Source organism: Poecilia formosa, unplaced genomic scaffold, assembly GCF_000485575.1.
Source record: "Poecilia formosa unplaced genomic scaffold, Poecilia_formosa-5.1.2 Scaffold198, whole genome shotgun sequence".
NCBI lineage: Eukaryota > Metazoa > Chordata > Actinopteri > Cyprinodontiformes > Poeciliidae > Poecilia > Poecilia formosa.
This window is the reverse complement of record NW_006800137.1, coordinates 277730-302554: the sequence shown is the minus strand read 5'-3', so window position 1 is coordinate 302554 and position 24825 is coordinate 277730. Positions and strand designations below refer to the sequence as shown.

Below are 24825 nucleotides of genomic sequence, written 5' to 3'. Positions count from 1 at the left end.
AGTCAATATTTTGCAAAGGAAAATTACTATTATGAGTTAGTTTTATTTTGTGTTTTTTAAGTAGTGCTCCAAAATATTTAACTGAGCAAGCATCTTACTAGTGAAGTGTACAAGAATAATGTCTATCATCAAGAACTATTATATACACCAACGGCTTGCCAAAACGTATCCAACATCCATGGGAGGACAGGGCGGGTCGATCCTGTCATTCCTACCGTGGGCTGGATGAACCCCTAACCCCACAGGCATCAGGTTGCCCCAAATAAAAAGTATAAGATGGAAACTGCCTAGTACGATTGAGACTAAATATTTTATAAGCCTGTAGCTGTCTATAGTCCTGTTTTGTCATCCATACGTTCAAAACAGACTCACTAATCCATACATGTGACATCATTACTATATAAAACACACTAACTATCGCGTTTTTGCTGTTTTTAGTTAAATGAAAAGTGCAGCACATTCACAAACAATAACACAAAAAATGGGCAACAAATGAGTTGTGTATTTAATTTTTAAAAACGGGCAATTTGTGATTTTAATTTCTTGTTATAGTCCTTTAGTCATGTGTTTAACTCACATCCCCGACAGCGGATTGGCTGAGTGTGAGCACATTTTTTTTATTGCGGCTTGTCAGTGCATCTTTCTCAGTCACCACCACCGGATGGGAGGAGAGGCGGAGGATAGATGTGTTAGAGGAGGAAGAGGAGAGAGAAAGGCAAAGGAGTGGAGGAACGAGTCGAGAAGAACTCAAGGTGTATTATTTGAATCTGCTGAGACAATCAAGACAGGAGTGTTATCCTTTTTCCACTATCTTGACATATTATTGAAAATTTCACTTTATTTCAAGGCGAGCGAGTGTCGGTTCGTTGTCACTCCTGACGCGTAAGGTTACACGCCTTTGGGCATCACCGTCGATGAAGGATGGTGGGCACGACTATGTAGGGGTAATTTCACCACAAAGTATTTTTGCGAACTGCCGAGGAATAAACAAAGAGGAGGGGGCAAACTATGATCCGAGGATGATTTCTGCAAAGAAAACTCTGGAGGAGAGTCGTTATCCTGTCCACTATCTGGTGTGGCACAACAAGCACCGTCAGCTGGAGAAGGAGCTGGCAACCAGCGAGCAGGTAAGACCGAGAAGAGCGATCAAAGCCCTCCTCTTCTACCTCTCAGACATGGCCCTGTTTCAATATTCTCTTCCCTATGTATCATTCTACATTGCTGTGAAGGGGTGGTGGTTTCCACGCCAGTCGTGGAGCGTTTCGCGTGAGGAACCTGGCCAATATTAGCGCAGTTAATTATTATCAGTAGGGTGGAGGGAGACACTTGTGGACTTTGTGAAACTGGAATTCATTCAATGTTCCGATATGCATTAGATGTCAATATACGCCACGAAGGCTACTGATGTTTGAAAAAATTATCCACCCTGCTTGTCTTTTTTTAAAATGCAGAAGTTGTATCTCGACTTTTTTTTTTGCCCCCCCCCCCGCCGCACCTTGCAAATTCAGAGTGGCGCGGGATGGTGTTCCTCTGTGTAAATGGGGTGTGTGGGTGTGTGTATGTCACAGTCAGTGGCTCTTTATTTGTGTGCATACAAGCAGCATTATTGCCGTGTCTACTCCAAACTGTGCAGGCTCTCCACCTTCCCACCAGCATCCAGTCCACTGGTGAGTGGGTGAAACAATGCAGATGCTGATGGATAATGTGGGCGAACAGTTGCCAGCCAGCACAACGCGTATGAGCAATAAAATGCCATAAAATAGAACATTTATTTCCCTATGTGTGGCTTACTGTTATTGTCCTTGGAGTCAATAAGCAGAGCACGGCAGATATAAGAATTACACTATTTTGGTTGTGAGAGCCAGAGGGAGGCTAATCAAGAGCACACTTGCTTGGGATTTTTTATTTTTTATTTTTCTAAATGCTCTAAAGCACTGACCTATTACACATGAGATGGCTGCAGGTTTTTAGGGCTCAGCATTACGAAGACAGGACAACACACTTCATCACGTGTTCAGGTGGATTTACCCACACACGCACACTTATGCAGGCTTGCCTATGTCTGCACACTTTTTTTTTTTTACCTTTTCTGCTCAAAATCCTATACCAAGAAGCTTCTTCATTTACACCACAGCTGCTTGAAACTATGATGAATATGTAACTCTGTTGCTTAAGATTACAGTCACAGTGACTAAGGAAAACATTTGGAGTTAATGTCTATATCAAACAGATTTTTTGAAAAAGCATAGAATGCCTGGCAGACGACTGACTGAAATCTCTAATGTAGAAGTTGGTGCTAAAAAAGATTTTGTTGAGTGAAATATGTTTTGTAGCAGTTCCTGTTGATTCACCAAGAAACGTGCACTGACTATGAAAACACACACGTGTAGCGAAGCAGGAATTTCTAGGAGGATTTCACTAATGACAAAGTTTTGAAAAAGGTAGACTGAGAAAAAAATTGCATTTGATTTTTTTTTTATTGAATTTCTTTATTAATTTAAGTGTTCAGCTCACTATGAGAAAGCAGCACCTTAGAAGACCAGGGCGGGTGCTCTTGAATGCTATTTATGACAGATCCACATGGAACCTAGAAGATTTTTTTATTTCTAACCAATGCATCTTGGACCTAAAACCATTATCACAAGGGTTTGTCATTGTATGTCAGACTTACAATTTTTCTTTTTGCCATACTTTTCATTTCTTTTCTTATTCGTGAAGTTTGATGATATCCCATATATGTCCTGAAACAGAAGTCACCAACAGGTCCATTAAGTTACATTTAAGTAGCAGCTTCCAGGGTTATGATGGATGCAGAACCTCTTCATAGAAAGGCAGCTCCATCATAACGGAAGTCCATGTAAATACTTTATATGGTCTTTAATAATTATGTACACCTTAGTTGGAGAATGGCTGCGCACAACACTGCAGGGTTCTTTGTTCAGTTTTTGATGAAGGTGAAGATAATCTTTGATGATGGATGAAAGATAACAGCGGGCTTCTTCTGGAGAAAGTTCTTCAAGGACAACTGCTCAGAAGGCAGACAGCTGGCCGAGTCAGATCGTACTCAATGTTTGGGGCTTTGATTACAGAGGGTACGGGGAAAAAAAACAGGAGTAGGGTGTGGCTGAGGATTGACCTGTGTAAAACAGTTTTTCCAAATATTATTTTGTTTTACTACAATCCAAACAGGTTGAATCACTTTTTTTTTTTTAATATGTGGTTCTAAATTTAACTTGTAACTGATTTAGGTCAAACCAACCTGAAAGTGCCTTTAACCCACCTTTCACACTTAGATGTGACAACCTCACAATTTTCCACTGAAAGAGGTAGGAAGATCAAATGCAAACACAATGGACAAAAACGCGCACGGCAGATGCTGTGACTTCTGTTTCATTTCATGACTTCACACTCACACCTTTGTACAGAGTTCTAGGTTTCTGCTTTGTTTCTTCATTTACACTCCCTGATGAATAACATCATTTGAATGTGCATTAATGCTTATCAGATCCACATGTCACTTGGTGGTCACATAAAAATTACATTGGAAACGACGAAAGATAAGATTTTTGCATAAATATTTGGAATTTCGTTCTACATTGTGAAAGTAGCCTGAGATAAAAACTCCTTAGCAACACCTTTGGATCCACCTGGACATACGTGGTGCTGAATGCTAACATTATTCTATCCAGGCAACAACGCAACAAGGTACGTCTGTTGTAAATTCTGTAATTTGATGCTGTGGTAGGTGTCAGCGCTAATACCCAAATGAGCGAATGAATAGGGGGGGACTGTAAAACGGTTGGTTACCATGGAGCCTGAACGAAAGTTGATAAAGTATCCGTGAGCTTTAAATAGAATTAAATTCTTTCTGCTAGCATTTTCTTTTTAAAGGGATGCAACTTCATTGATATCCACCAAACAAGGCATTCGTTCATTGTGTAATTTTAATGAATATCAAACTTCAGAAATCATGTTCCTGTAAAAGTAATTCTAAGCTACAGGTTTACAATAATATTTTAATGGATTTCATGATAATTGCTAGTTAAAGGGAGATATGGTACCCTTGTATATAAATTGGCATTTAATGGATTTTATCAACTTGAAAGCATTTTTATTTTGAACTTTTGCGTTCGCACACCTTCTGGACTAAACCTTGTGTGTCAAACTATTTGTGTCCTGGTATATACGTTTCTTTCTCTTCATTGTATTGTATTTTTCTTTACCATTAATGTGCTTAGAAATGACTGTATATGGTATTAAATTAGATAGACAACAAAGTTGGAAGGTTTTGGTACTGTAAATCAATAAAAGACAGGTTCATATTGTGCTGGATCTAAAACTTTATGAAGCTACTTTGTTTTTAAAATACTTTCTGATTTTAGTTGCTACTACTACTGACATAAAGCACTAGAAAACTGGTTAGGAAAACATGATTACTCTCATTAATAAAACCATTCTACGGGAACAAGCTGTAAAGTTTCCATGCGATGGACTGGTGACCTGTCCAGGATGCACCTCACCTCTTACTTGAAGACCTCTGGAGCATCCCTCCCTACCTCCCAAGGGTAAATATGTTTAGATAATGGATGAAAAGTTGTATCGTGCAGACCTTCATGTCTGTCAACACCAGAACATTTATGTTTTGAGGTCATTGTGAGATCCAATTATTTAAATAAAAGAACTTCAAGTATGCGGTTCTAGGTTCTGCCAACCCCCCATCATAGAATCATAACCAACCATAATTCAAATGTATCTTCATAAATTTGCAGTTATTGTTCCACAGGTGTAGTATTTTTGGGAAAGCGCCAAGTGTTTTCAGTAAAGCCAATTGAGTGAGCTAAGAACGGTGACAGTCCGTTTTGCTGCTGCATGGAAATCTAAGAATACCTTTGCAGTGAAAGCTACAGGCTGTGGTGTGGGGCAGTGGCTTTCAGTAAATCTAACAAAGAAGTATTCATTATACGCTTTCTCTAAATTTTCATAATGAGATGCCATAATTCCAAGTAATGTTTTATATATATATGTGGGTTATTACTGAAGTAAAACTTTAATTGGTTAGATTATTCATTACAATGAAAGGCATCCGAGGTAATTGGCGAACCGCCATGGTAATTTACTGAACTGAATAGTAAAAGTCGCAGTTTCAAGCTCCTTTTGTAAAACGGTAGCTTGTATTTTTGTTTTTAAAGCAACTTAAAAAAAAAAAAAAAAACTGCCCAGACAATATTTCAACACCAAAACAGAAAACGTGTAGAAAGTCTCAAGAGATTTTGTTCTTTGTTTTTGTTTAGTTTTTTGGGGTGATGATTTTTTATTTTTTATTTTTTTTCATGTCAGCTCCTGACCATCCCAACTCCTGAGGCTCATAATTAGCTGTTTCCATCTTCTCATCAGTTATGAGCAGCTAGCAATATGCTGCCCACATCATGTTTCATGGGGACTGTTTGGAACGACACAAGAAAATCCAGACTACTGCATATTAAAATGTAAAAACTGCTAAAGATGTCTTTTTCTCAATCTTGGTAATTCCCTCTATTCAGTAAGGTACTAGGCTGTGTGACAAAGCAGGTCGTGAATGAAAGCTTTGTCTCTTTTCGCCACCCTGTTTTCTCTGTTTGACTTTCTACATCAGGTTGTGTATTCACATTTGCATTGCCATTTTAACTGTGAAATAGAAAGAGTTCTTTTGCATGTTTAAACATTTCACATGCATTAAAAGCTCATAGGTGAGACTAAGCATAAAATTACTATATAGCAAACATCAGATTTCAGAAATCATCGATTATTTATGTACTTTTCAGTTACATTCAGTTACATTTACATTCAGTTACATTCAGTTGCTGAAAGGATCTGGGACAGTAAACATAACACAGCCCAAACCCAAGCTTTTGCCTTTGAAAAAAAACAAACAAACCTTGGAAAACCACGCACAGATACTGGCAGATGCAAAGTAGTGTTTTGGATAACTGGCACGTCATTGGCTTATTTCAATTTAAATACAGTTTTACAATACAAGGAAACAAATTTAGTCATAGTAAACTCCATGACCTGGAATAGAAATGAAAAGGGGAATATGAGACTGGTACTACAATAATGTTTAGTAAATATAAATTATTATATGCCCAATACATAAATCAGGACAATATGTCCTTTCTCAAAGTTTGACTGACGCTTAGTTGACCTTTCAGGCTGTAATTAACCAGGACACTGCATGACATGGATTGAGCTAGCCAGACTTAGATTCCCATGTTTAGATTTAGAAATCTCCAACCATACTAATATGGGCCACCGACCTACATTTCACAGTAACCTACTATGTTTGTTACCAAGGAGGTCAACTGGATGAAACACAAACATTGGGATGGCTCAACTACATTCATGTTTATCTCCAGCAATTTCCACATTCATTAGTGAAGTTGTGTCAAAACTATCAAGTTGTTAAATAAATATGCTCAAACTTGTTAAGAAATCACTAGCAACTTTTATGTTACCTCTAACGATTCCTTTAAAATAAGAGAGAAAAAAATAAGTAATATGGGAAGCACTAAATTAAACTAGTTAATCAATTAGTCTCAATTAAGAACCAATTAATCGGTCATTTATCTCACTTTTGCTTTTACCCTCCAGAAAACATTACTATCACACATTTTAAAGACCAGGTGTTTAATGCTATTTTATTTTATTTTTTTTACTTTAAGTCAGAGATAAGAATATATCCTTCAAAGACAATGAGAAAATCACCATGAGCTGACCATTGAATCAAAGTTTAAATCTAATTTTAAAGTTTAATGATTACAGTGAGAAATAAATCCGTAACATATCAAGGAAATATGTGAAAGGAATGTCACATGAAAGTGGGCATTTTATTCATGTTAAATGGATCTGCAGCAACAAACTAAGCAAAACAAAATATAAAAATTGGTCAGATTTTCTTTGATTAACTGTGAGTTTTGCTTCCTGTGTTGAGGTTCTGGCTTTGTCATCTTTCTGGCTTTGTCTCAGAAAGAGAGTACTAAGTACTACCAGTTTTGATCAAATCAAATTGAAATATCAGATATACTGTGACTAAAACATTTAGAATCTTATTCTACATTCTGTTAGTGGGAAAACGGAGGGCTCATCCCGTCACTTGACATACTTTCCAAACTAAAGTAAGTTTTTGACCCACTTTTAGGGAGCGGAAAGGCAGATGTTATGAACCGCTCTGACACAAAAACAGAGAGACTGGAGAGAGGAACAGATCAAGTGCATCAATTTATTATAATGACAGAGTGTGCCTTGATAGCGCCCATGACATCACATTATACAGCACGCATTAAGATGTCACTTTACAGTCGTATTCTGACAAGCTAAGCTATGAAGGCAATAATGTGTAGCTGTTTCATCATAGTTCTTCTTCTCTGATAGCTTTGGTGGCTCTCAGTTGATAACAAACAATGAAGTAAGCATGGTTGCATGGCTCTCTGGGTAAAAAGTAATATACACATCTCTCTGTTTCAGAACTTCATGTCCAAGATCTACTTAGATGATGACTCTATATTCATTTCCATTTGCCACTTTCATGTATATGAAATATCCAGCTGTGTTTCTGATTGTTTGATTTGAAAAGCTTAGTGACTCGATGCTGTGACTATCAGCTTATACTTTGTTTCATGCAAAACATGAACATGTTATTCAGAAGAGTAAAATTATTGATTATATTTGGCACTAAATCCGAGCTCGTAAAAAAACTGTGTTTGAGACCATTCAACCTTGTGTCCAGTTGGGAAAAGATATAATTGAACCGTCCTCTCTGAGGTGGAAACACGATTAATATTTAAATAACCTAAATATTTTTTGACCTTTTATCAAAAACAAACAACTTAATATTTGGGCACGTGCCGTGCTTTGTGATGTACTGGAAACTTGTCCAAGGTGTACCTGTCATTGGGTGAGACTTAGAAGGGTCAACCATTCAATGACCTTCAAAAAAGTTAAAAGAATTTGGCAAATCCTAACAATACACTGGACATCAAGGATTACATTCTACTTCAGTCATGACTCACACAAGTAGTTAGATTAAGTTGAAAGTTACTGTCAGCAAAAACAGTAGCCCTTATGAATGAGAACATTTGTATACGTTGGGAATAGAAAAAGCTTTCATTAGCTGGTAATTAGTTAGCCTATCATCGACAGAGGTAGGGTCTGCTGACAGCTGCTTTTCAGAAATCAAAAGCAGCTTTTGCCGTATGGTCTGTTGCTCCATAAAGGCTGGTGTTCCTTTAGTTTCCAAAGTATGTCTTTGTATTCTTCATGAGCAACCAGCACTGTGCTGCCACAGGTGGGACAGGGGGAGTGCAAAACACAGTTTGAAAAAACTTAGATCACCATTTGCTGTGTATCTCACAAAAAAAAAATGCAATACTGTCAAAATTATATGATGGAAAACATAAATAAAATCGTAACCTTTTAAAACCTTGGTATATCATGTTACCAGAAACATAACTATGCTTTTTTTTTCTTCTTATTTTCTTCCATAAGAGGAAGAAAATAAGAGGAGTATAGTGCTGGTTTTATAGTGTTGACAGGAAATGACAGTGTGCAAAACATTTCACACTGGATTTTCTGAGCTCAGCCTTATAAAATCTTATTGTGACTCCTGTCCTGTTGCACTTGAAGATACTAGACTGTTCAACTTGTTGCTGCAGCAGGATCATGTCAGACAGGTCAGAGAAAACTATTGATTCAACATTAGAATGGACAGAAAGTTGTGGGTGTTAATGATCTTATTCAGACAAGAGAATACGAAGATGAGGATAAGAAGAGAGCTGTGGATGTCCTCATGGCTGGACAAAAGATGATTAGACTAGACATCAGTCCCGGCAGCAGCCATATTGTACAATTTTACCAGAAAATTTCAGAGTTTTCTTTAAATTTGCCCTAGGTTGTTTTTGTTTAGAGCACTTGGTGGGTCTGTCATGTTTAATAGCCATAGATTTAAGCTTATGACCAGATTTGTTTGTTTTTCTAAAAACAAACAAAAAACTAAACTAGGTTTTTTATCTACGTCATAGCAAGATTTCCTTGAAGACATTTTCTTACCTGATGACAATGCTACCATTTCAACAGGCTCAAAATATAAAGAGTGACTTAAGGATTAGCTGCTAGAAACTGGTAACAAGTAACAGTGTTATTTAATATATATTTAAAAAAAATATTTGATGAAACAAAATTTATTTATCTTGCCAAGATAAATAAATTTTATTTTCTAAGGTTTTCTTTCAGGTGAAGGAGATCTAACAGCACTTGGGAAGGGATCAACATCTACCACACAAATGAGTTTAAATCATTGAACAGCAATGTCTGTCCACCTTTTTTGTGTTCAGTCTCTATGGTAACCAGGAGTTGTACTTGTCAGTGGGTTGCAGTAGACTCTAATCATCTTATGGCCTATGGGATGTGCTTACACACGTATTTAACCTGCCAGCCATCAACAAGACACCTTAGAGAAAGTCGTATTTTTAACCTAACATGACAAACCCATTATCATATTGGATAGTAGGTGGTGTTTAGACTGTGTTGAGTGCTTGACTTTTGATTTAGCTAAGTAAACAAGTGAGATCTGAAACAGTAATACATGCCTGCAGTCTGAACAAAAACTGGTAGCAGGAGGAATGGAATATTAAATACAGTCACACAGTTAAGCACAGAGAAAATATATACAACCAGGAAGGAAGGAAAACAAACTGTGGAGTTTGTTTTCACAGTTTGCTTTCCTGTGAAGTGAGGGAGAGGATAACATATTTAGCAAGTGAGAAGAAATGAATTCCAAGAAGTGAAGAGGGAACAGACAAACTAAACCAGGGAGTGATGGAAAAAAAGTTTAAAGTTATACATAATATAGACTGGAGAAAAGACAGAATGTGTAGAGGAAGTAACAACGGTCCCTCAGTCATGAGCAGAGTCTGTTTTTTATCTAGAAATAGAACCATCTAATTGATTGAGAACAGGACTATTTGAGTGGCGTTGGTCTGTCTAAGGGCAAAGGCAGGGAATGACATGAAGTTTTCTCAAGTGTTGTTTCCTGCCCGCGTCTCTGTTTGACCCCCGTCTCTACCCTTCACTCTGTATACCTTAATTATGACATCTTCAGCATGAAGCCGATGTCAGATCAGCACTATAAAATCCCTCTCCGTGCTGCTGGCTCAAGGGAACAGGGCCGTGATTTAGCCTTACATTTTCATTGCTTTCACTCCAGTCCTGAACAACTCTGTCAATCACTTGAGTTCTGCATGCACCTGTCTTCAAACATCTCCACTTTCTGTCCTTTGTCTGTCTCTATGTGACATGTATTTAGTTTTTCTTACAGTTTTTCCCCCCAACTCTTTCTATCCATCGTTTTCTTGCAAGGACCCATTCATCCGTCCCCACTTGTCTTTTTTTTTCCCTCACTTCGATGAAATCTCAGTCAGATTTCAGCACAGCAAAGCAAGGATGCTATTGCATGAGAGCTTGAACAGAGCAGATTTTGTCACCAGTATTTTTTAACACACAAAAAATCTAATTTTAAAAAACAAGAATCAGCCATGGGATTTAGGCATTTAAAGGTACAGGGCTTGAGGTCAGAGCCTCATCTCTGTGAACTTTTCCTGGTGTACTCTACTTTGGTGCCTGTTTTTTGTTAGATAAGACAACACAGACATAAGACTTTATTTGGACTTGCAGCTGCTGCTCAGCATAGGCGCACGTGTCCTAATATAAACTGAGATCAAACTTTGAGCTGCTCAGGAGACAGTTTGGCTTATCTTCAGGAAGGGAAACTTAACAAGACCGGTGTGCAGAATCCGGTTCCTTCTATCCATGAGTCTCTGTTCCCCCTCAAAGTAGCATGCGTTCGTATTTAGCTACCTTGTGTCACCTTTTGATGCAAATACAGCAACAAGTCTTTTTGAGCATGTATGTACCTGACTTGCACATAAATATACTAAAATATTAGTTGTGTGTTTTTTCTTTTGTTTTTTTTTTTCCAAGTATGTAAATCTGAAGGAGACTTGTTGTAGAGCATCTGCTCATATCAAAAGAAATCAGAGGTTCAGGATCAGGATGCCTATAGGAGCATATGTGGAAGATAATGGATAGATGAAGTTTTATAAAACGTAATATTCAATGGCTTGTTGGGCATAATATTTTATACCAGTTCAGACGTTTTTGTTATGTTCTTGTAAAAGAATCAGTTTAGAAATGAACTTAGAGGTCTTTAATTTTGGGGGTAGTTGTGGAGTTTGGAACATTACCTGATAGAAAAGATGGTGAAAGATTACAAGGAAGAAAAAAAAGGAGGCGATGTAAGCATTTTCTTGTCATTGGTACAAAAATCTGTCAGGTTTCTGTAGTTGAGTTTCTTCACATCCAAACGTGATGATGGAGATTTTACGCGAAAGGCGCAAAGATGTTTGAGGGCTTCATTTGGCTCTGGGGCACTACACACTGCCGCCATGTCAAGTTTTCATTTAATATCCATCCACTACCGTTTCATACCATCCTACTTTAATTTCTAACCCATCAAGAAACCATTTCACACCCATGCACTTAATGAGTAATGAGCAACAAGTAATTTAATGTAATTTCATCTATCGCACGTGACGCTTTATCTCCTGCAGATGTAGGAGATGGATAGCAGCTACTTCTCTTATTACTGCATCAGATTTTTAATTAGGCATTGGGAAAGAAGTATGTTAGCTGTCAGCTGCTTCTGCTATACAGCTGGATTCAGATGAATTGCCACGGAGACACAAAACAAAAACAACACTTACAGTAGACTATGAGAAGATTAAAGAAAATTGTTTTAAAAAGGAACGACAAGTACAGGCTGATAGATGCTTGTTTTAAAAATGTCCAAAGTCCAAAACATCCAGCTAATATTAAAGGTGATTTCGTTCAATACTGCTGTATTGTCATTTGCGATGCGTGATTTCAAACATCCTGAATTTAGTGAATCCAGTAGCTTTGTACGTTGCGATATCCTATGACAAAGATTTGAAAACGTTGAGCACCATATTGAACTAAGAAAAGCATCAAATCTTAAAATAAATAAAAGGTAAACACAACCTCCTTTTACTAAAAACTATTCAAGCCCAAAAAGTAATAGATTTTAACACATATTTCAGTAACAATGCAGTGCCAAATCTTTTATGGAAAGATTAGTGACTAGTTTTGGTTTTGATAATGTTTTATAGCTGATGCCGAGTCCATTCACCCTTTTACCAAGAGACACTTACATTTTGTAGCAACGTGTTGCCTTTTCATCTCAACTTACTTACATTTGTAGTAAACAAACCACTTCATGCCCACGAACTTCTCTTAATCAGTTCACGAATGTTAATGGTTGAAGGTATTGATGATAAATAGCCATAGTGAATTATTAAATCTTATATATAATTTCATTTTAATTATGTTATTTTAAAAAGAGTTTATGTTACTCTGTATTTCCTTTGAAAAAGTGAAAAGTCTGTACTACCAATTGCATTCACTGCAACAAATGTCCAATTATTCGCAATAATAGAACATTTTGGTAAAATTTAAACGATTACATCTGCCAGACCTGTGAAATATGCCAGGCACAACTGTAAGAAAAACTTTTCACTCAAGGATTCAATGGATGGTTGGTACAAAAGGTCCAGTGAAAGACAGTTTGATTGTGTTCAGGAAAAAAGATTTGGATTTGAAGTGATAGAACATGAAGTAACTGCAAGGGTGTGAAATGAAGAACAGCAGTAACATTATCTCTTAAAAAGTAACCTTTCTGGTACATTTTACATTTTAATGTTGACAGTGTCATGGGAGACACTGAATTAAACTTAAAAGACTCACTAGGTTTTATTGGTTTCATTGCGCATTTAATACTTTAATCCACTTTTGATAGAAATGACGTGAGCTTTAACCCCAAAACCTTACGCAAAAACATCTTTACATTTTTAAGTACATTTTCTTTGTTCTCTATAACTTGCACTCTTTCATTTTTTTTTTTTTTTTTTTAGTTTTATGAATTCTACAAAAATGTGATTCCTGACATTTTCCGCCAGCTTAAATTCAGCCGAAGGCAATGTCTGCAGCGTATACATGTTAAAACAGGCAAGCAGTTTTCAAAAGTGTTATTGAATATAGAAGACAAATCAATACTGTGACATTTCTAAACATATGAATTCGTCGAGCAGCCTCCCTCCTCGTGTTCAAGGGGAAATGCTAATTGTGTTGTTACCACCCATTTAAGCTTCGGGAGGCTCTTGAACTTGACAAGTCGGAAGCAGACTGTCCTAGAAAAGGATGACCCTTTGATTTCATTATCAGCCGAGGCTCACTGCAGCTGTGTCTTGCCGGATCATTTGGTGTTTTTATCTAATTCATCTCATTGACATGCACAGAGAAGGCAACAGCTGTGCTGTTTACCTTAAAGAGGCTACGTTATGTAATTAAACACATAATCTACCTGCACTATTTAAATGACCTGTTTATGCTATGAGAGTCAGCCTTCCGTGGTTTTATGTACGCACTAAACAGGTGTCAGCACCCTTCAGAGAACCACCGTCTTCCTCCTCGCTCCCGCTGCCGTTCCGCCGGGTCAATCCGCATCGTAGCGGCGTCTTCATCCTTCTCTCCACTTCTCTTTTTATCTCGCCATCTGTCTGTTGAGCCGTCAGCCTCAACTGGCTCTGATGCTAAACAGATGAAGTGCGGTGAGAAACAGAAACATTAAATATGCCGCAATGTAGGTCAGTGTTTTCACTTGATGGTTTGGTCTTTCTTTTTGTTCCTCCACTGTTTTCATTCTCGGGCCTCGAATGCCTTTGTGCGAGCGGAGATGCACTGCGGCTGTGTTGAGTTGAATGTCAGACGTTTCGAGAGGTTTTGTTCTTCGCTCTGTTCTCCCTCAGTCATTGTTGACGTAGGTTTAGCACTGTCCTTTTCATCTAAAAGCAGTGATTAGCATTTAACTGCAGTCCAGCGTTTGTCTACCTCCCATCAGGATGGCTATCAAGAGGTGAAAAGGAAGGCAGGAGAAAGAGGAACAAGTTATTTTTATAGCACCACCCCCCTGATGGGTCTCTTATGCGCCCCATGCACAAACATTTGGGAAGGCTGCTGCGTGTATAAGCAAATTTTTTACATACATGTGTGTTGTGTTTTTTTTTATGAAAGATTGATGTCGGCCTAAGTACCTGCCAAGCTGCATCAGGCGCACCACGCGCTGAGCGGGAGAGAGGAGGGAGAGAACCGAGGCGGGAGGAGGAGGAGGAGGAGAAGGAGCAGATGCCACAGATAGAGATGCCTATCAATAATGCAACCCCCAGTGAGCTCACAATTGGAGGAGGGCAGGAACAAATGAGGCAGAGAGAGGGACCATAGATGAAGAAATAAGGAGTTGTTTTGGATACTTCTCCAAGATGATGTGGGCTATGGAAAAAGAGTCAAATTATGTAACTGTGGAAAAAGTAGAGAAAGCAAAGCAAGAATGAAGAGTGGATGAATGGTGAGATTAGGGATAAGGATGACAGAAAATAAGTATAAAGACATAGCTAAAAAAAAAATCCCTGAAACAAAAATTATACATAAAATGAATATGATTAATAACAATAATCCTGATGTCTTCTGCTGGCTTAACTCACTCGTTGATGTTTGCTGCTACATATACGGGTCCCTCTGCTACCATTGGCATTTCTGGAGGAGATGTGTAAAAAGCTTTAAAATAAAAGGCAGCTGATGATCCCAAGATGCACCTCTTTGCTGCATTTCTCCAAACGTGAGCTTTGGATATATTTTCTTTGTACCCCTGTTACCATCTTCCTTCTGCTGTAAATATGGAAAAGGGGCTACTTTTGTAAAGGAATTTTCTGACCAGCACAAAACTGACCTGCTTGTTTGATATGTTTTTGTTTTGTTTTTGTTTTGTTAAGAATGGCTAAGGTTGACTGGCTTCTGTCATGCCGTAGCTTCAGTACGTTGCCAGATTTAGTACAACTCTTGAACTTTTTAGTCATTTCTTCGCATTAAAACCACAAGAAGTTTAACACTTGGCAATTATTAATGCATGGGTCCAATATTCACCTTTTCAAAACATGCCATCGTTTTCCTTCTACCTCATAATGATTCTTTGTCTTGGTCTGTTATACAGAATCTCAGTGACTTACACAGAAATCAGAACTTCAAGTCATGCTGGTACTTTTTCAGGCATTTATACCCGTGGGATAGAGTTAACCATGGATTCCTAATTTAATGATCACAGCAGCAAAAATTAATCAAAAATAAAAATTAAATTGATTCCAATAAGGGTGCCACCAGAAATTTTTATAAAACAATATTTTTTATGTTTTTTTTTGTGACACTTTTTCATCTGACACAATGGATGTACAAAGAAATTGTAACACGTAACACATAAAGATAAAAGTTGCATTTGCAGGATTTTTACACATATATTCAAGGGGTGTCAATAAGCCTTGAGAGTGATTTATTTCTAATTTATTCTGTACTGTAAAGGTATTGGCAGTCAGACCACTCAAATTGTAATAACACACCACAGAACGCCAATAAAGGCATTACCAGAACAGTGTAAACCAGACTAAACGCTCTTTATTTGATAAATAGTCTGCTTCTCATTGGAATCCTGGAAATTGCGTCAGCACTCCCTCGGTAGTAGGAAGCCAAAGTGGGCCAAAACCACTCCGTCTGCAGCCCTGAGACTCTGGCCTGGAGAGATGTTCACACATCAGTAGTTTTAATTTGTCTAATCGAACCTGTGGAAATACAAAAGACTCACGGGTGAGAAAACTGGCACATGATTTACATCTATTCTTTTGCCTTACATTGGTTTGAGCAAAATGCCAGTATGAAATTTAACACTGCTTCACTGTTCTGTTGCTTGATTGCACCCAGCCTTTAATTACCAAAGAAAAAAAATGCAGGTTTCAAAAGATAATATTAATGAATAAGAGAAAAAGCTTTTGACAGAACAGGGACTGCATGACTCTGACCACATGACCTCAATCAGATTTCTTTTCAGACTTTGACTTGGAATTTCCGACACCTATATACTATCATTATCTTTGTTAATTTTTCTTAAGCCATTCAGAACTCGCTACGTTACAACCAGTACTCTGATTATTAAAAGCTTTATTTTCAAGAAGGCGAATTGTATCTCTGATTCTGGATTTAACAAGGAGCCATAGAAGAGAGGGTAAAAACTGAGAATATATCTATTTAATTTTCTTCTGAATTCTTGCCGCAGTGTTCTGGCTACGCAGAAAACTTTTTTTTGCACTTTCTTATTATAAAGTATTACAAAAGCGCAGCCTTGAAGTAACAAATGCATGAACTCATTTTTCTTAATCACTCGGGACAGAATATTTCTAATTTTGGCAATATTGTGGAGGTGAAAAAAGGATGCATTAGAAACCTGTTTAATATGGGGTTTAAATAACACGACCTTTTCAAAAATGACACCTGGTTGTTTTTTTTTTGTTTTTTTTACTTTATTACTGGAGCCCAAGTAAACACCATCAAAAACAAGCGACTGACTAAGCAGTTTGTGTTTTATAGGCTCCCGTCTTGTCTGAATTTAAAAGCAGAACATTCAAAGTCATTCTGGTTTTTATGTCTTAAAGTCTACCCTTAAAGTCTACCTAACTGATTGGATTAATCAAGATTTATGCATAAATGTAACTCAGTATTTTCAGTGTAGCACTGTAAATTTATCCTATGCTGTCTAATCATTTTACCCGTTGAAAGCGTAGATATAACAAAGAGATTTATCTCTTCACAGATGATAATTTTTCACTATCGTTGCTGGTGTTCTGTGGTGTATTCTTACAATCTATCTATGTGATAAGAGATTTTCTACGGGATACTCGTGTGTGTTTGTTAGAGGAACCCTTTTTTCGTCATATAATCTGAGTGACTAGTATACTGTTGTCCATTCTTACCGTTTACCTGGTTATTGTTTAAGCCTTCAACATTTTTTTCTTTCTAGACGACTAAAACTAACTGCATCTAATAATGAGGATGTTTAATTACCATTCTGCCAGAGCCAGAAACTCACGTGACTTCCTGGAAACATAAAAGAAAATTGTTTCATCTCTTACAGCAAGTCATAAAATCTGCCGTAAAACAAGGTCTGGACAGCCTGTTGTCTCACTGCTATAACTTATTAAGACAGGGCTGAGATAAGGTTATTTGTTCCATCTTATCTTTATATGGCAAGTTAGAATGTGGGACATTATTGACCAAGTGATCGATTTACTCTCTGCATGAAATATGTTAGAAATGCCTCTCTGTCAGTCTGTGGTACACACTGCTACCCCCAGCTTTATATTTAACTTGGGAAGCCGTGAATTAGTTTTACAAATCCAAAGCAGATATTCTGCTTTACTCTGTGAAAGTAGTTTATCCTCACACACAGTCAATTTTACTGGTGAGTGGAAACTAAGAGATTACCTGGAATGACATCATGTTTCCACTTTGAAACCTGAATCGCACAAGTGAAAAGGGGCCAGCGAAACTCTGTCTGTCTCTGTGTGTGTGTGTGTGTGTGTGTGTGTGTGTGTTTGTTTGTTTAAAAGAAACAGAAAGAGAAGACTGTCGACAGAGTGCACGGCCCATTAGTTGTAAACATCTGTATTGCCTCCTGAGAATTCCTATCTTGTTAATGTGAGAGGAGGAGAGTTCTTCATCATGATTTAATGAACTGCATGTTCTGTTTTTCAACTAAACATTGTTCCCATCTGAATGAGTTATTATGACAGTATGTCTGCAGGTCAGGGTGTAGAGCTGGAAAAACCTTTCCTTTTAGTTGGCTTAAGTGATCCTTCTGAGTCATTTTGTCTTGCCTGGCTAAAGTGCCAAAAACCAGAGGAACTAAAAACTGCAGATCATTAAATGGCCACCGGGGGCAGACTACAAAACACCGGTTGGCCCTCATTTCTGCAATCAGGCAATGAAATACTTGGTAATTGATATATTGTTAAGCTTGTGGTGATAGGAATAAATAATTCTGTGTTTCCCACTGTCTCCTTTAGCTGCTTGCGTGCTCGTATACAGAGGGCCGACTTTGGACACCACTGTCCTAGACTAACAGAAAAATGTTGTTGTGGAGGGACTTCATCAGAGATGTTGAACTGATCGAATGTTTTCAAGATTTTAACTCAATACTACCAATTTAAAATGGTTTAAGATATATTTTTAAATTTAAATCCACCTGTGTCAAAAGAGAAACTGACCAACGTGTGAATATATACTTTGCAAGTGAAAACCGTGGCTGTTAAGCTCACAATGTGATCCTCTTTCCCGAGCTGCGAGTGAGAGTTTGATGCTCACTGCTTCGGTTTGTGGTGTTACCGCTCATTTCTGCTCATTACTGCTGACGTATCGACCCTGTTCCCCAGTTAAAACGCTCGCATGCGAACAGCCGAGGTAAATAAAAGACACAGGAAAATAGGTTCCTGGAAAAAGAGTGCTTTGCGTCCGCAAATGCATCTTTTGACAGAGTTTGTAAAAGTGTTATGATATTCTGTTGAAAGTGTAAAAACTGACATTTCTTCATGTTTTTATTATGATTTGCTCTGTAGAAAAATGCCCTTCTGGAGGGTACTTTAATAATGCAAAACTTCATGGGTATGTGCTGCACTGGCTTTTATATCGGTAATCATCACAACTTTAGTTTATTAAAAATACATTTTGAATTCAATTTGAGGAGAGGAAGAATGCTCAAAGTGGCTAAAAATATTATAACTATTGATTAACATTTATGTAAATCGATGGAACTGCATAATGTCAGGGATTTTTACACCATTAAATTACCAGAAATTTTAATTTAAAGCTACCTTCTGTGTCAAAACCACATGGCAAAACACGGTCTTCATTTTCATAGATGACATTTGTATTAAAGTTAGTTTGATGTAGAATGGGCTAAATGAGAGCACCTCTCTCTCTTAGCTCTGTTAGCTCTGCCCTCTGTCTGTAAGAATTGCTACATGTGCTGGAAGCATTATGAGTAAGCCGGACAACACGGATCAACAATCAGGCCGAGGCTGCAGTTTCAGGCTGCTGCTGTTTGCAGATACTCCTCGGAGGTGTCATCGCAACATATCTCTCACATTGTGACTTGTGTTACTTTGAAAAATTGAGTGTAGGAGTTTTTTTTTTTCTTTCTCTTCGGTGTTGGTTACGGGTCATTGGAGGCCCGACAACGAAGAGGTGGCTGGGTCAAAGAAATCAACCCAAATAGAGGCATAAACAAGTGCAAGCCTGACAGTAATTGAGTCCGGGAAATCTTCAGCAAGCCTTTTGGGATGTTTTGAGTTAACTCGCTCGGAGTTTGAATGAGGTACATAAAAGGACTAAGAGTTTAATCTACACTGAATGACACTGGAGAGACCCATTTATCATGGCTGCTTAAACTTGCCACGCCATTTAGCTTGTAGCATAATCCATCAATGCGAAATGCTGTAGAATAAATAATATGACAATGAGTCTTATGAAATTCTGTATATTCCCATTCTTCCTTCTTTAGTGAAAGAAGGAACATGGTACACACTGTTTTCTGGCAACTCTCTGTGCTTTATCTGAACTGTCTCCTTCAACAACCTCTGCTTCCTCTGAAACAACCCAGCCGCCGTCACTTTCTCTCTCCTTCCACCTCCTTTCACCTTGCCATATGCTCCTGTTTATGCTCTCCCTTATTAGCTTCTTTCTAATATTCTATCTCTGTCCTGTATATTATTTGCTCACCCTTAGCTGAAACTGAGCAGTGCTCCAAACCCCCCACCCAAAAGCTTAAGCTGATAATCTAAAGCATTACAAACACAGAAACCTTAGGAAGGACATTATAGATAAAAAAAAAATAAAAATAATAATAATAATACCCAATTGGGGGGGAGAGGTTTGTTCCTTTTAGGTTTTAAATGCTTACCTTTGTGTTTGTACATTAAACCAATAGCAACTAATAATCAACAGACCCCTTCCTTCCTATCAGAGACTTGTTGTGCTGCTTTAGTTGCTATGTATCTGCATCCATTCCCCTGTCTCCGTAGCTCCTGGGGGACTCCCTCATTACGCTGTCCCATTTATTTTCTTCATCTCCGTCCCTTAGGTGCCATTTTGTATGTATTGCTGACGGGCACAGCCTACTGCAATGGAAATCTTTCTGTTTTTGATTAGAGTCTTTTCCTTTTCTCTCTTTTTTTTTATTTCGTTCAAATGACAGAGCACACAACTGTTAGCCAAAGATTACGAGGTAGCAGCGTAATGGAGGTAGCTTCATCCGCTGACATGCACTGTGGTATTATGTTTCGCTCACTAAATTCAGTTATTGTAACACGATCCAAGATATTACAGCGTAAGAGCATGTGCTTGTTGTGTGTTTGTGAGCATCTTTCTGCGCTCATGCATTCTGGTTTTCTGTATATCATTGTGGTCCTCCTTATTTCCCTTGCAAATAAGCAAAACAGAAGAATGCAGTTACTGATTGCTGAGCGTTTCTGTTACACTGTCGTTCATCAAAGCAGCTTCCTCATGCTGACTTGTCCTGTTTGAGCTGCTGATTTTAAAAGTTCCCCAAAAATCGGCATATGTTCGCACTTTCCCGTGTTCTCCTGTGGTACTTAGTATTAGTATCATTATGTAGGCAGATTTTTCCTTTTAGTCTGCTATATTGCTGATGCTGGCAAATGCTTATCTCAAAAAGTAAACCTTAATCAGAGTCGAGCCCTTAGGATTAACAGAACTGACCTTGGATCAGCCATTCCCCAGAAAATTGTGACCATCAAAACTCCACTTACTTACTCTACTTACAGCAGATCTAGGATCACTTACTCTACTTACAGCAGATCTAGGATCACTGAGGCAAATGTTGCGCCTATAATTAGTAAAACAAAAAACCTGCCGACCAAGTTTTTGTGATGTACACCAAGACGAGAATTCAACTGAAAGAGATACAACATCTCTTCTGAGTCCTGCTCATGATGGGCATACATCTAATCTAAAATGGCCTCAAGTTAAATAAATAAATAAATCACCAGAAAACTTTTTAAAAAAAAGCAAAAGTCAGAAACAGTAATTGCAAAAGTTACTTCAAAAGAAAAACACAAATGTCAAATATTTATATTTATGGTAAAATCCACGTAGTCCACCCCAATAACTGTGCTGCTGGTGACCCCAGAGATTTTCCTGGTCTTCTGATGAGACCGTTCTCTTCTGGAAAACAAAACATTGTTGGTCTTTAGCTTCCTAGCTAACCAGTTTAATGTTGAAACCAGTTGGTATTTGTTCATTAATTTCTACAACTTTTTCTCAAACTACTGTGCTCACTGGAGAAAAGTAAGCCGAAGCATGATACTGCCATGACCATGCTTCATTCTGGGTCATTCTTTTGTTAGTGGGTCACACAATTGTAGACAAAAGTTTTAGCCTAATCAAACCACAACACATCCTCACACATTAATTTGGGAGATTTTAATCAGACCAATATTTTTCCTTGGAATTAAAGCCGTCTGGCCTTTTTTCTTAGTCCAGACATAGTGGGGACTGTAAGGAATTGTTTTCACATATACAACACAATCACTAGCAACTGGAAACTCCATCATGTCCTTTATTGTTCCTGTAAGCCTATTACCATCCACCTTGATCTTTCTTTTTATCATTATGGAGAAACATCCAGTTTTATTTAATGTCATTTCTTTCCTCTAACTAATGTTGACTGACTTTTCCGTGCCACAGTCCAGACATGTTGCTGTGCATTTGTGCTTTTCTTCAGATCGACATTTTGGCCAATGAGATCATTCTGATGCTCAAACTATGGCAGAAGCTAAACAACACAAATGAACAAATGGTGCGACTTGAGCAGCTAAATGTTATTATGGTTGATCAGATGCAGTTAATCTGTATCCAAGAAGACTCAATGCTGGAACTGAACCAAAGGGGGGTTCAAAAGAGTAATTAAGTGTGTCTTTTCTAGTACAAGCTTGTAATTTCAGCTTTTTTATGTTCTATAATAGAGAGTTGAGAAATCAAAAGAAGCCTCTAAGATCAATTTTACCTTTTTTTGAAACATTGATAAAGTGAAAGTCTGAACTTCTGATTTCTGAAATTTGTGACTTAGGAAAAACATTTCAGATTGTTTTACGGTTTATAGACAATAAGTGGGAGTTTGGGCCTGATTAACAGTCTAGTCTGTACTTTTTAAATAAAAGAAACCGTGTAGTGTTAAAGTTCAGTGAAGCATGATTAAATGTCTTTGTTAAGGTAGCGAGACATTTTTTACCATAGCTCACCGTCTCGTTTTGTTCTTTCTGTCATTCCTCAAACATTTCCTCCTTTTGTACGACAACGGTTAACTATAAATCTAAATGTTCTCTGTCAGCCCTTACGCTCACGTCTGCTCCTCCTTATTCCACCCCTCTTGTCCTTGCCTCCACTGATCTAGACGGATGTAGAGTCTCTGGACCCTCGTGGACGGACTCCTCTCCACCTGGCTGTCACTTTGGGCTACCTGGATTGTGCCAGGATCCTGCTGCAGCACGGAGCTGACGTTAGCAAGGAGAACCGTAATGGCTGGACTGGTGAGTGTGCATGTGTGTGTGTGTGTGTGTGTTGAAAATTTCATTTGTTTGCCTTAATGCACATATTTTACATTATGCATAAGCCTTTGTATACAGATTGGCCCATCGGAGGCTTGAGTATGTTTTAAGATAAATGTGCTGTGAGGTGCATCTTGTTCAACGAAATATCCATACTGATGTAATTATAAGTCTGCTTTATAAAGAAAAATGACATTGACAACAATTAAAGTGTCTTTTTCAATGCAGTTGACAAAATTTTTCATAAGTTTCTTGTTGCTTTTATTTAAAAAAATGTTAAAGGCTTATGCTTCCTGTATGAACAGAAAATAGAAATGATAATCTTACTTAATTAAATGTGATTGAATTGAATGTATGTAAGATTATTACGTTGACTCGTTTTGCTGCTCTATGCACTTTTTTTCCAGTCACACCTGCTCTTTAGGCAGACTCTGTCAGGCAGCTCTTCTCTGCTGGCTCTGTGGAAACGTGGTATGGACATCTGGCAATGGCAGGATGTGGGAGTGTGAAATCATTAATATTTTAACCTTGAAATTGTCACTGTTTCATCGCATGCCTGGTCAAGATTTCTGCAGCTTTAAATGGATCACTTGTTAAAGCCTGAAATATGAATGGAGGTAAACGGATGAGGATGACCTGATTTACACGAGAAACAGTTAGTGATGATTTATAGTTGAAGCCACTTTACGTTTACACCTGACGGCCACAAACTAGGAAAAGAATCAATCTGATGTTTCCTTTCCATCTTTGTAAAGATGTATTTTAAAATGCCTTACAAGATATTCAACTATTGCTCAGTTTTAACCTTTTATTCATCAAATGACACTTGTGGATTTTTTTTTACTCTCCCTACTTTTGGGGGAGTTTTATCAATATTTATATTTGAGATGAGTGTAAAATCTTTACACCTGAAGCAGGTTTAGGATCATTATGCTTTTTTATTAGCCATCACTGTTTTCATCTCAGTCCACTTTTCCCCAGGAATCTTCTTGTTTTATTCCTTAACCCTATAAAAAAAAAAAAAAAAAAAGATTTCAGTATGCCGAGGTGTGACATGGACTAAAACAAGATCATTTAAATGAACATTTTTAGCTTATTTATAGTTTTAATTGTCTAAGTAATCTTGTACTCTTCCATGTCTCTCAGTGAAGTTATACAAAATCTGTAAATATTACAAGATTGTTCATGGTTTAATTCAACAATACTATAAAAGAGAGTACACATTATAGGAGTGGTCATGATCTAAATTCCTTTAAGAGTCATTACATGAGGTTGTAGACGTGGGCAGGAAGGACATCCTGCAGCAGCGACTCCTTGTTCCAGGGGATCAGAAGCAACCTGTTGTATGTATAACAGTTTTAATGAAGATGATGTGCAGGGTTGTTCATTATGTTCTTATGAAGAATCTTTTTTTTTTTTTTTAGCAAAAATCATCACTTGTGTTTCCAGCGCAGTTCCCAGAACAGAACAAGCCTTCTTTACTAGCTTGCTGAGTTTTTAATTTTAACGCTGGCTCTGATGCTGCTGCCCCAACAGATGATGGAAGATTCACAGAGAAAAGCCAACATCTTGCTGTACAAGCTCAAGGAACTAAGCTTCCTTAAGAGACACAGTCTGCTCTGTTTCTCCTTGTGATGGGCTTCCCTCTTGTAGCTCCTGTTTACTCTCCCACCAATGAACACTGACATTATTAGCATCCACCACCTCACTGCACTCATTATCATAGAAATAGTGCTTGACATTGTCCTAACATGCAGTCATTTACTCTCTTTTGTTTATGTTAAGATGATTGAAGCAGGTGTGTGATGGCTTCTGACATAACAGCTGTCTCTGATTTGCTGAGGTGGGCCTCGGGTAAAGTAACGCCAGAACCTCCAGACGAATGAAGGAGATTTCTTAGATACCAGAATGCAAAAGGAAGCATTCTGCTGCATCAGAACCTTCTTCTGGGTCAGGTTAAAGCAAAGGACTTTGCCCCCCCCCCCGATACCATTTGGATCTGCAGTCTCTACGTGGAGCTAAATTGGGGCCATGAAGCTTGCTCCACCGTTTTTTTGAAACTGAAAAATAAACTTTAATCTGAAAAAAAATCTAGATGTTTTATTTATTTATTTTTTTCAGCTTCATTTTTTTTTTTTTCAGTTTAAAAATATTGGAGCAAACTTTATAGGCTCAGTTTAGTTCCATACTGTTCCCCTTCCTCTGTCCCCAAAACAAAGGAAGC

At 37.8% G+C, this 24825-nt stretch overlaps 1 protein-coding gene across 3 annotated transcripts in view; it reads left to right on the top strand.

Annotated features, from left to right (window-relative positions):
* The first annotated feature begins 655 nt into the window (after positions 1–655).
* ankrd13b (ankyrin repeat domain 13B) overlaps positions 656–24825 on the top strand; it is a 45967-nt gene continuing 21797 nt past the window's right edge. For 2 of the 3 annotated variants that reach the window (XR_001664044.1, XM_016678996.1), the window contains exons 1-2: positions 656–1127; positions 22448–22583. Coding sequence is in view for 2 of the 3 variants with exons in the window: in XM_016678996.1 (XP_016534482.1) it covers positions 915–1127; positions 22448–22583 (349 nt within the window). In the remaining variant the exon portion in view is untranslated. The remainder of the gene's footprint in view (positions 1128–22447; positions 22584–24825) is intronic. The other variant, XM_007566753.2, reaches the window with a different exon arrangement.